The sequence below is a fragment of the Gopherus evgoodei genome, chromosome 5 (assembly GCF_007399415.2).
Source record: "Gopherus evgoodei ecotype Sinaloan lineage chromosome 5, rGopEvg1_v1.p, whole genome shotgun sequence".
Taxonomy (NCBI): domain Eukaryota; kingdom Metazoa; phylum Chordata; order Testudines; family Testudinidae; genus Gopherus; species Gopherus evgoodei.
In genome coordinates, this window is record NC_044326.1 from 4,236,952 (window position 1) to 4,250,203 (window position 13,252).

General features: G+C 43.3%; 1 protein-coding gene across 1 annotated transcript in view; it reads right to left on the bottom strand.

Moving 5' to 3' along the window:
• Nucleotides 1-12,983, bottom strand: part of LOC115652963 (exocyst complex component 6B-like) — a 176,894-nt gene extending 163,911 nt beyond the window's left edge. Inside the window, exons 1-3 of the mRNA XM_030565625.1 lie at nt 12,876-12,983; nt 4,056-4,190; nt 2,240-2,419 (exon numbers count right to left, since the gene is read on the bottom strand). Of these exons, the coding sequence (XP_030421485.1) occupies nt 2,240-2,419; nt 4,056-4,190; nt 12,876-12,968 (408 nt within the window). The 5' untranslated portion in view covers nt 12,969-12,983. The remainder of the gene's footprint in view (nt 1-2,239; nt 2,420-4,055; nt 4,191-12,875) is intronic.
• Nucleotides 12,984-13,252: the final 269 nt, after the last annotated feature.

The following is a 13,252-nucleotide window of genomic DNA, read 5'->3' on the forward strand; positions in this document are numbered from 1 at the left end:
GCAGGTGACGGTGCCGGATAACGCAACTTAGGCGAGCTCTCTGGCTGCGATGCAGGTGGCACGGAAGTAGCGGGAGCAGGGGGCTCAACCACGGCGCGTGCCGGGGAGCCGCCAGGCACCAGCAGGAATCGTAGACTCTCTCGACCTCGGAAGAAGGGAGCGGTGCCGAGTCGACATCGGTGCCGGCGACGGTCGGTGCCGAAAGGCCTTGGTGGTACCGGCGGGGTCCGGTGCCGAGGAGGCGCTTCTGCCCGCCGCTTGAACATCGCTCGGCGCCCAAGGTGGAGGGGTAAGTGAAAGTCCCGCACCTTTTTGTTCTCGGCTTAAAGCCTTGCAAATGGGGCACTTATCTGTCAAGTGTGATTCCCTGAGGCACTTCAAACAGGAGTCATGTAGATCTCTCTTCGGCCGCGGCTTCTGGCAAGCCGGGCCCCTTTTAAAACCTGGTGAGCCATGCATGGCTCCGGCACTGGGCTCATGGAAGGGGCTACTTCCTGAACCCCGCTAACTAAACTAACCATGTTAGCAAAGAAAACACGTATAACCATACAAATATATATATAAAAGGGTTATAACTGCATAATTATATACGAGAAAAACGAGTAGCTAGGGAAGTGGAGGTCAGCTAAGCCGCGCTCCACTGTTCCAACGACCGACACGGGCGGTAAGAAGGAACTGAGGAGCGGGTGGGCCGGCAGGAGTATATATGGAGCGCCATGGTGGCGCCACTCTAGGGGGCGACCTGCCGGCCCACTGAGTTGCTAGGGTAAAAGTTTTCCGACGAATGTGCACGCGCGGCGCGTACACCTAACTGGAATGGATATGAGCAATCACTCGAAGAAGAACTAGTAGTTAAAGAAACCAAATGGGAGTCGGCAATCTCCAAATTCTAAGCCTGGTTCTGACACAAGTCCCTGTCTGTCCACGGACACATCACTTGCCTATCTGCACTGCAATATGGGATGGAAACATAGGTGACCTAAAAGGAAGAGATGGGTGAAAACTCTCCAGTCTCTCTCCACCACAGCCCAATCTTTCCCCCGAAAGTTAGTTGCGATGCTTAATGTTCCCCCTTCTCACCTCATTCACAGTGGTGTCTTCAAATCTGATTAACTGGAACAAATCCGTCTCACCATGCCTCTGGCTGTTTCTCCATCCCTAGGATTCAGAACTAATTCCTTTCCAGCTGTCAAATCTTCTAGACACCACAACAAGGACCCTTATGGGAGCCAAGATGCCATAGGCGCAGGATTTAAAAAAGGTACCACTAAGGTTTTGGCTTTAATATTGACTAAATGACATTGACGAGTGGTCTAAAACCTTTGTAGTAGATCAGTCAGAGAGATGAACAAGCAGGATGAGGTTAAGGCAGAGAGAACTACAAATGCTTGAGAGTCAGCCTTTTTAGTCCATAACACGGCTGATGAAATTTAACAAACTACGTGCCCAGATGCCACTGAGTTTGGCAGCTACCAGAGTGAATAAGTAGTAAAATGAAAGGGTGAACAGATGTAACCACATGTAATAGAAATAGATTTTTCAATGGTTTTGACGTTTCAAAGTTCTACTGATGGAAAATATTAACAGGGACAAATCCATAAGACCCAAAATAAATTTTAACAAGAAAGGAGTTCTTTGTGGATAAGTGAAAATGCCTGATTATTACATTTACTTTACTATATAGGATATGATACTCTAGCAGGTTAATAACAGAATTCAATGGATAATGGGATGATTTCTCTAGAAATAAGTAAATGCAGGTGTATTGTAAACAGAGAAAAAGCTACTCTCTTCTATTTGATGCAGAGCTATATTTTGAAGTGGTGACATTATGAGCACATTATTACAAAACATGCAACTGAAAAACTCAAAGACAAAATATATTCTCAAATGTGGTACCTTTGCTAAAATAGTCACTTAACACTGAATAAAATAAAACTATACCCCAGTTACTTAAAATCGAATTTAAACTGAGTACCTCGTTAATTATATCCCTTACCATATTTTTTAAATCAACAGCTCTGCATGTTTCTCTCAGTCTTTAAGGAGCGGTTTTGGGAGCTCCTTGAGGGAGCCTGACTTCTGATAACACTTGAAATGCCTTATTTGAAAAATCAGTTCTGTTCATGACAACAGCACAATGTATCATGTATACTACACTTCAGAGGTAAAGTTCTACAGTAGCATCAGAACCCCCAGGCACTCCCAGTTTTCAAAGAAAGAGACCACTGTCACTTACAGGTAGGTGTGTGAACACAGCAAAGGTGCTGCGCAGGAAAGCAATGAGATCTACCAGGTAATCGCTGGCTTTGCTGCCCGGTTCAGTGGCCATCCAGTCATAATCTGCCAGCTGCAAAAACTGGTCTATCTTCTGGTTCAGATTAGTGTAAATCTCTTCTTCTGCAGCATGGCGGGCATCCTGGGAAACAAGAGAAGACTCCTTAAAATGGGATGGGAATGAAACTGGCCACTTAGTGTACAGAGCATGCAGTACTGTGCACCGGTTCCACTCACTCTACATTAGTAAGGTAACAAGATGTGGTGTCACATTCATGGTTTGTTCCTTATTGGCTTTCCTTTTTAGTCCTACATGCTGTACAGGAGATCTTCGTTTTTTCTACCAATCTAGCTGATAATGCTTTTGCATTCTCCCATTAGTGGCTCTGTTCCCTTTTCTAACTGGGTAACAATACTATTTACTTGCACGTCAAAGCAGGAATGTGGGCTTGATTTCAGTCTCTTAAGTTCACAGAAAAATAGTAATTTCTGAATGCAACACATAGTCCTTCCAGTTATTATCTGCACCTAGCAAAAGGTTTCCATCCACAAGGAAATATTATTCTGGAACAGCCATGTAGAGAAATGCATTAACAGAACCTATGCTTAGTAGTTATACCTAGGTTATTTATATTGAACGTTGGTCTGGATGAGAACTGGTTAAAAGTTAAGCTCTGGAACAGGCTTCCAAGGGAGGTTGTGGAACCCCCATCATTGGAGGTTTCTAAGAACAGGTTGGACAAACACCTGTCAGGGATGGTTGAAGTTTATTTGGTCCTGCCTCAACGGAGGGGGTTGGACTCGATGACTTCCCAGGGTCCCTTTCGGCCTGACATTTCTATGATTTCTATTATGGTTACAGTCTTTTTATAGCTTAAAAATTACAACTGTGTAAACTTATGGCGAAGAGAACTGTCAAGCAAACAACTGCTCTCAAGAATAAATGCAGAAAGCTGTGATCTAAGAGAATGTTGGCTTGAAATTCAGTGGACATGGTCAAATTAGCTCAGCTGCGTCCATGGCTGACGTACTGCAGGAAAGCCAAATCCAGCAGCGTCCTCCAAACTGCTGCTTTATGGTACGAATGAAAAAAATGGCAGTGATGTTTTTCCAGCATCCTGCATGTTGTCTTCCCTGTACTACTATCCTATTGATACTAGTTCACCATTTCACAGCTTTGCTCTTTGGGGAAAAGTCACTTATCTGTAATTCGTGTTCTCAAAAGCTAACCCATCCATGTATTTTTGGTGAGGTAGTATACATCCTAACATTTGCTTGTATGAGGGACTGTTCGCTAGGGATACTAGGTGCTGATAAAATGCCTTGGTAGTGGCAAACACTTGCTGATGATTTAGTTTGGCAGCTTTAGAATGCTACGGCAAAAAGGAATGTGTGTCGGTCACATGCACTGGGTGCACAAACTGAGGAAAAACTCTACTCTACCTTTTGGAACATTATATATGTGACTAATCTGGAAGTGACTCATTTGTTCTTGTTTTCCTTGCTGCTTTGTTACTGTAGGGTTGATGATAAACACTAAATTGCTGATGATGGGTTTTTTTGTTTTTAAAGAAAGCAGTATTACCGTAATTTGAAAAACAACACATATTGAAAGGATTGTACAGACTTTATAAAACAATTAAAAAGATTAGTGTGGACGTTTCCAAACACGTTTCACAGCACAAGATTATTTGTGGAGCAAGCACAACTCACAAAATGATGTATCTACAGTCAGACATAATCCACAACACACCCCTAAATTACCATGATTTTCTCACCTTGAAGGTGGTAGTGCCATAGAGTTTGGTAGTATGGACAGTCTCCGGGAGTACGTTGGTGATATTGGTTATGAACTCTTCTAGGAACTTGCAGGATTTCTCCAAATGGGTTGTATTTATAATAATCTGCACAAGCTGTGAAGGCAAGGAGATGTGTCAGGTGTGGCTTGTGTTTTTAAAGTAAGGGGTATGTCGGATTAATGGATGCCAAACCAGGGTGATCTGTCATCATGCCGACACTGCACAAACATACTGTATACCTCGCTAACGGCTAAAAAAATATTGTCCTGTTTTAACATATGAAATTTAAATAAAAGCTCACACTTGAGAAAGTAATTTCCCATGACTTTTGCTAATACCACAAAAGACGATAATGAATTTTATAAACTCATTGTTCATTTTAGTACCGTTCAAATACTATTAAAATACAAAGGGTTACAGAAGATAACATTTTTTTCTGGTCTGACATGGTATCTGTTAATAAACCCTAAATACCCTATATTCTTGAGCAACAGCTCACAAAAATCACAGTGGCATTTAGAAATGAAGCCACAGATGGTTTGGTGATAACTATGAACTGATAAAATGCCTTAGCAAAAGACCAGCTGAAGTTGATGCAGCTCAAGCATTGCAAGTTTAGGGCAAAATGACCTTGCTTTTTCCTCTGATTCATTCACAGATAATTATTTAACTTTGAAAATAACTTATTTAATTCCTCATTCGTATTCACTTCTCAGGCAGGAGCCCGGTCTTCTTGCAAATTGCCTCACATATTTCAGATGCGATATAAGCAATAATGGAAAGGTTCCAAGAACGTGCCATTTAGCCCCGATGTCACACTAAAATATCTTCTGGGACATTTGCGCTATTTTGCTGGAATATTAGAATTCCAAAGTCACATATTAGAGACAAAAGGAAGTGGACTTAGGACAGCAGGAGAGAGAATGCGCGCTGTACTAAATTTAGAACATTGACCTATAAGTATTCAAGATCATTTGCTTTCAAGCGCCAATGATTCAGAAACAGGCAAAGTCATATTTGACAGGGTGCTACTCCCTCTCTCCCTTTGCCCACACAATACTTCTTAATTAGGTTATAATAACTGACTTTTACAATTCAAATCACACAAACCTTCACATCAAGTTTCAGTTATACCAACTAGGCTGAATAGATGTGCAAAAATGAGCAATTCCAATTCCTCTTGTTTAGTACTCAGGCTTCTCACATTGGTGTATAGGCAAGTAAATAACTTCTCATCACGTCCCTTGATGACTTAACTAATTTTAGTCTCATCAACTTGATTTTATTCTAAGTGAGTTCACATTTGTTCCCCCTTTTTATCTTCTCATTTTGTTGTTAGTTTAACACCCTCTTGATTAGTCTAGCAGCCTGCACCCTAGAAGATTGATTCCCCTTTTACGGGGATGGAAGAGGGCATCCAAACTGTATAATTCATTCTCCCCATAGAAAAGTGGACCAATGTTCCATAAAATCAGACCCCCTCTAATTTTGCACCACTTACCTAGCCAGCAGTTCACATCCAGAATCTTCTGCCTTGTGTCTTCCTTTGTTCATGGGACAGGAAGGATCTCAGAGAAGAGCTCTTGGACAGTCTTCTCCTTCCGCATCCTTCTGAGTTCTTGGAAGGCATCTGCTATCTGTGAGGTATCTTGCCATGTAGTGTCATTAGGGCCAATATTCACCATCGTCTTCGGATGCTTACCCAATTTTAGTCACATCTCATGTCTTGGCTCCGGGAAGACAGCACACCATCCTATTGTCCATCTGGGTCTTGCAGAAAACATTCTTTTCATTCTTAGTACAGAATCCCAAACAAGGATTGTCTGTCTTCACTGGACGGTTGGAGATATCTTTGTGGGCAAGTCTGACTGTCTTGTGGGTTGAGCTGAGCAGCCACACTAAGGTACATCCCATCTGCTTTCCATTCCATTCAGCCAGCTGGATCTTCAGAGATGTTTTCTGCAGATTGCACATGGAGGACCTGCTAATGATTGGATTCTTCTAGCTATGCAGAATTCCTCCTAGTCCTCTTCCCTCTGGTAATCACAATCTGCCCATCTTCATCTGCTTCTAGACATGCAGAATGCTCCCTGTGTCTCTTGCCTCAAGTGCTTACGAAGTGGCAAGTTACTCTCTAGTTTTCGCACACACTGGTTCCTTGATAGTCAATTCTTTTCTTCCTTGAATCTGCAGTGGTGAGGCTTTTCAAATCTGGTTGTCCCAATTAAAAAAATGATAGCTCTTTTCTCCCTCTCTTGTAATCCCTTGTGTCCCTGCTATGCATTTGCTTAATCCTGCTCTTTACTGCTAACTGCTGCCCTATGGTCCTTTGTCTCTTGGTGGGAGATCAAAGCACACATGGTTTTAACCAGTGCTGCATAGATCAACAAGAAGTGGGGGTTCATTGTCTCCAATGCAGTCTGGCTAGTATTTATATGGTATATCAAAGTGACGAGACATCTCAATTTACCAGGCTCAGTCCCACAGGTCTCCACCGCGTTCCCACAAAAAACACTTCTATAAACCGACCTGGTACTTTCCGTACATTAACTGTGGTCCTTTGAGATATTTTGTCAGTGTGGATCCCTCTTATGGTGCACCTGCACTTCAGGCATGCAAGATTGGAATCTTTTGACCAGCACTGTCCACTGGGGCTGTGATTGTGTCCTGCATGTCCTCGTGCCCCCTCACCTAAGGGCATGTAAGTAGAGTGGTCCTGACCATCTCTCAGATTTATTGCTAATTCAAAATCCCAGAGAGCTGGATAATAAAGGCGATGGGATGGAGAGTGGCTGTGGAATCCACATGGGTGAAACACTTTGGAGACCTACAGTTACCATTATGTAAATGACCTTTCTTTTTTGAGTCTTTGTCTATGTGGATCCTACTTGTGACAACTAGTTAGCTGTTCCTAGATTAACAGGACACGGGTTTGAGGAGTCTTACTGCAGCTAACTAAATAAGGATTGCAGAACTGTTCTCCTGAATTTAGCATCTGATTTAGTTGCTAAATCCAGGGTGTAACACTTAGTAAAGTTGTATGTGAGCCCTGCAGAACTCTGACACAGAACATTTATTAGGGACAGAGGAGATTGTACGGCCTCTAGATGAGTGGGCCCTGATGCTGCCTGAGGAGAGGGGCCTATCTGTTAGCTGGTAATGAATTGCGATGCACCTAGTGATCCACTTGGATAAATTTGGGAAGAGATGGTCTGACCTTTCACAGCCTTCTCCAATGCCACAAATAAATGGGATAATTTCCTGAATGGCTTGGTCCTGTCTAACTGATAAAGAAGGGCTCTGGAAACATCTTAAGTATGGAGCTTGATTTTTTGCAGGTGTGAATGTGGTTTGAGGAAAGAAAACAGTGAAGCTGGTGGTTTGCTCTAAATGAAAATCAGACACCACTTTGGTAAGAAAATTCTGATGACGACGTCTCCGCACACCTTATCTCAATGGAACAGTGGAAGGGGTATCTGCTACTGATGCTTCCTCTGCAGCATGGCGCACTGTTCATTTGAAGGTTTAAAGTAGGGTAAATGGTGAAATCTCTGTAAATTGAAGTCTTTAAACCATGATCTGAGGACTTCAGTAACTCAACCAGAGGTTATGGGATTATTACAGAAGTGGATAGGTGAGGCTCTGTGGACTGCAATGTGCAGGAGGTCAGACTAGATGATCATGATGGTCCCTTCTGGCCTGAAAGTCTGTAAGATGTTTAAATCTTGCTACCTCTTCTGGCTGAAGGGACAGCCATCACAAAGTGGTTTTGAGAATGAAATGGTGTAGAGAATACTTGGATAAGAGTTCACTGGGGAGTTCCATGAGGCCCATAAGAACTACATTGAAGTCCCAGGAAGAAGTGAACTCTCAAACCAGCGGAATTGTATCTACATGGACCCTGACAGAATTAATGGGGAGGCCTGATAGCTTAAGAAGATGTAGTCTGAAATCCTGGGAATAAGATTTAAAAGGATGAGACCATGTCATGAAGCCCAGATGGAAAAACCTTTCCACTTTGAACTGTAGACTGATCTGGTCTCAAAAGGGCTTCCTGCTCTACATTAGAATTTTCTTGGACCTCTACAGAGAAATCCCTCTCTGTAGTGCTCAGTCACCAAACCTCCAACCCATCGGATGTAAAGATGTTGAGTTTGGATGGATAATTTGTCCTTGATTCTGAGAGTGCACATCTAGGAGATGGGTGAGAGATCTCAATAGCTATGTGGACAGATGCAGTAGGTCTGTGAACCAATACTATCTGGACCAGTAAGGGGCTCTGAGTACTACTGTGGCCACATCCTACCTGATTTTCCTTATTATCCTGGGTATCAAGGGAATGGGAGCAAAGGCACAGAGAAGACTGAGACTACGGGGTTCAGAAGGCATCCTGGAAGAAGCCTGCACTGGTGCCTGCTCTGGAACAGACTAGTGGGAGTTTGTTCTTGGTGGTGGTGAACAGCTAAATTCTGGGGGAGCCCCATCTGTGGAATACAGGTTTGACCATGGAGTCTTTCAGTGACTGAGTCCTCATGAATGGTTGAGATGAATGGCTGAGTACTGCCTGCTGTGGTAATACGCCAAATTGTTGTTTACTCCCAGTAGGTGAAGAGCCATGTAAGTTTTCCCATGAAGATGGCTTGATTGGTTGACAGAGGGAATTGAAAGGGCACCCCCTTGCCTGTTAATATAAAACATTGTGTAGGGGCTGTCTGTCAGGATCTGCACCACTATGGTTCCTTTCAGAAACAGTAGAAACGCTCCACAGGCTAGTTCAAATCACCCAGAATTCCAGATGGGACTCTGAGCCATTCATCTCAACCATATGTGGGGGGGGGGACTCTTTCCAGAACCACATGCTTTGAATCTAGGTGTTTTAGCTGGGTCCCCCAATCTGCTATAGAGACATCTATAATCAGGGTCACTGGGAGGAGGAGTGCGGAATATTTCTATGTAGACCATTTTGAGGCCTTGTCCAATAGTCCAGAAAAGCTAGTGGAGTAGTCTGTACCACGAGATAAGTGTGCTTATGAAGTTTAGCTGATTGGAAAACAGACCTCAGGCAGCTCCTGAGAAGGCAGAGGCAAAGTCTGGCAAAAGTGCAGGATGCCATGTGACGTAATAGTTTGATGTTTGCACTGTAGGAAGCTTGAAAGCTTGTCTCTTTCACCAACACAAGTTGGCCCAATAAAAGATATTACCTCATTCACCTTGTGTCTCAGAGATTCTTGCTGCTGTTGTAGGGTTTCCCCAGAGGTTGGACATTAGGGATGTGATGATCTGAAACACGTCTAGACGGAGATATGCCTCCAGCTTGGAATCAAGAAGAGCCCCTATACATTCTATGGACAGAAATGATGGATGACCCAAACAGATTCCACACATTCCTATCACAACACATGGTGTACCTCAACCAGTGCACAAAATGCCCTATCACCTGTGGCTGAACACTTTTCACAAAGCAAATACTCTATATCTGACCTCATCAGTCCTCATCCTCCAAGGAAACCTGCACAACACCTTCAAAAGACAAGCCTGGGAGTTTAAATTTATAACTTTGCTAGACACTAAACATCAGGGCCTGAACAGACACACTGGATTTATGGCTTATTATAACAATCAATAACCCACTAAATTCCCCCCAAGCTGCCTTCTCCCCCTCTTTACTTCCTTTCCCCCCCATAAATGGAGGGGTGTTAATGGGCCATTTCACCTTGAATGGCCCCTAGAAATGTGTTAACTATTTATGCTAAACAATCTGTTCCACCTTATATTTAGCTGTGACACTCTGAGTAGGTTTCACAGATCTGAAGAAGAGCTGTGTGTAAGCTGGAAAGCTTGTCTACCTCACAAACAGAAGTTGGTCCATTCTCACACAGTCCTAAAAATGGAATATGCTGAGGCGTGTGGACAGGGCACTGGATACACCCTATGGGGATTCCTCTCTCAGAAGCCAGTTATCCAAGAATGGGTACATGGTTATGCCTTGCTGTCTCAGACAGACTTCCACTACTGTCACTAAACATTTTGTGAACACTCTTGGGACTGCAGAAAGGCTGAAAGGTATTGGTGGCAGTTGTGTCCCATTGTAAACTGGAGATATTTTCTGTGGACTGGATGAATTGCTACATGAAAATAAGCATCCTGATGGTCAAGAGACACAAACCAATGCTGAATTCCTAGAGAGGGGACAATGGAAGCTAGCTAGTATCACTATTCCGACACAGTCTGCACATGAATTTGCTCAGTTGCCTTAGGTCCAGGACACGATGCATCCCTGCTTTTTGGGGGGAATATGAAAGTAGAAAGAATAGAAATTCTCCCCTGTGAGCTCCTGAGGTACTACTTCTATGACTCCTAGTTGAAATAAGTAAGATGGGTCTCTGAAGAGCAAAAGGGAATGGGATGGGTGAGGTGACAAGAACAAGGAGCAATGGTCTCAAGCTGCAGTGCGGGAGGTCTAGGTTGGATATTAGGAAACACTATTTCACTAGGAGGGTGGTGAAGCACTGGAATGGGATACCTAGGGAGGTGGTGGAATCTCCATCCTTAGAGGTTTTTAAGGTCAGGCTTGACAAAGCTCTGGCTGGGATGATTTAGTTGGTGTAGGTCCTGCTTTGACTAGACCTCCTGGGCTCTCTTCCAATTCTAATCTTCTATGATTCTAGGGGCAAGGGCTGGAATTAAATAGAGTTGACTTTCGTAACAAATGCTCATTGGTCTGAAGTAATTCAAGCCCATCCTGAGGAAAACGATAAAGGCAACAATGAAAAACAGAGTAAGGAAGGTCCTCAGCTGGCACCGGTACATGGTTCTCTCCATGAATGTCAAACACTCTGTCTGGAAGATGATGCATAGGTGGGTGTTAATAGGCGAGGAGGGGGCTGTCTTATGGAAAGAACTAGAGATTTACTCTCAGAAGCTGCACTTCAGCTAAGTGCCTAAGTCACTTTTGAAAATGGGACTTGGCTCCTAAGTGACCTGGGAGCTTTTTGGAAACTTGACCCAATCTGTGTGTCCCTCAGACACATTTTGAGAAACAGCGTAAAGGCTCTGAGATCCCCAGATGAAAAATGCAATGCACTGTATCATTTTATAAACACCGGCCAATATTTGTCCTACGTAAGAATAAGCGTCACGGTGAAGAACAGAGAAATAGTTTTGAGACAGAGCTAATGTCTTTTCCTCCTTTATCCTGACTAGGATGGGGCGAGGGGAGTTACCCATTTAAACCAGAGTAGAAAAAAGGGGAAATCTGCTACTCAAACTGTCCCTTGATAAGTGGTATGGCGCAGGAGGGTGACGCTAGCCTTAATATGAAAAGAGCGCCAAGGCAAAACACCGTAGGCAAGCAGCTCCTGCTAAATTAGACCTTTATTTTAAATTGGAGTAATTAAGTCTGAACTGTCGTGACCTGTAGGCATTTCCTGTGGAATCCCACTTCAGCTTCCAGAGAAGCAGTGCCAAGGCAGCTGAACAAACCCTCCAGCACAGCACTCTCTCAACTCCATTATTTTCTTCTCCTGGCATCACCTTTCCTATGCCTCAGAGTGGAACACACACCATATGTCAAGCTCTTCTCTAAGCGGGGAGTAAGCAGCCTGGAGGGACTCCTGTGGTAAGTTAATCAGTCAGCTATTAAGCGCTGTTCACAAAGTCACACGAATCAAATTGCTATTGTTTAAAAGTATACTCGCAACAGAGGATGATTTTTTCCGATGCATAGAGTGGCATAGCTCTACATTCCTCATTTCCCAGGACACCCTGAGGTGTAGGAGAAGAGGAATATGCCCCCAAAGATCAGAGACACTCCCCTGTGCTGGTGGGCAAGAGGGCAAGGGTGAATCCCAGTTGTAAAATTGAGCGCACATACAGGGATAAACCAGTTCTGATGTGATGAAATTCCCCTAGATGCATCCCCATCTTGGATGTATAAATTGTTCCCAAAACACAAGAAAGGTTTTCACAGCAAAGTCAGCTGCAGATTTCTTAGGTAAATGAGTGTTAGTCAGGTCTCAGGTCACAATTCACACACAGTTACATCAATTAAATACAGCTATATTTTATTTAATATTCTTTGGATAGCAGAACCCAGAGGCCTCACTAGGATTCGTTAGCCTAGGCACAATCCAAAGACTTGTACATGTCTCAATTAGTTTATCATCTACTCACATTAAACTGATTTAAAATTTGAGTGGACACACATTTATAGAAATGTCAGACACTAATCATGTGTACACGAGCATAAAGTCGCTGGCTCACAATATTTTGTAACTGCCATAAGCCTCAGCTTTCCTACAGTTTGGAAAATTCTCTCTAAACATCTGGAAAGAAACATGCTCTAGGGCCAGACACCGCCTTTCATACTCCATGTTTGTATGGGATTTAGCGCAATGTTGCCCAATTCACTCATTGGAGTTCTGACTTGCGGCTGTAATACAAATAATAGTCATTTGTTTTACCTTATTTACATTTTCCATTCCTATAACAAGGAATACAATAGCCAGCATATAAATGTGTTCTAGAATTACAAATATTCAAGGGATACAGGCCATCAAATGATAGACAATGACAACTGAGAAAGCAGCAGAGAAATTCCTCTCGGAGCATAAAGCACTTAATTATTACAGCAATGCTAAGCAGTTCCCCATTGTTCTTAATGAACCCAACGTTACGATAATGTCCATTGCTATGTTTTAAAGACATGTCCTAGAAAGCTGAAATGAAACCACAAACATTAGACGATGGGACACATTCTCCTGCCATGACTAGTTGTTCTTGGGGAACTGAACTCCTTACCTCTGTCAGCCCTGTGTTTCTCTTCTTAATAACAGTCTGCAAACAGTTGCTCAGCATTCGAGTCAGCAGCAGGTTGGTGGATTTTCGAATCATGTCGTCAACCTCCGTGGAGCTGAAAAACAAAGTTCAAAAATTAATTTGCACAATGCTTTGAAGCAGGGGGAAAATCCAACACCTCCAGCGCCACAGCATCCGAGCACCTCACAATTTTACCCTCAAAACACCCCCTGTGAGGTAGAGAAGTGCTATTATCACCATTGTACAGGTGAGGCAGACACAGATTAAGAGACTTGTCCAGTGTCATATCAGGAGTCTGTGAAAGGGCAGGGAATTTAACTCAAGTCTCCTGAATCCCAGACTGGCACCCTCTTGCCTGG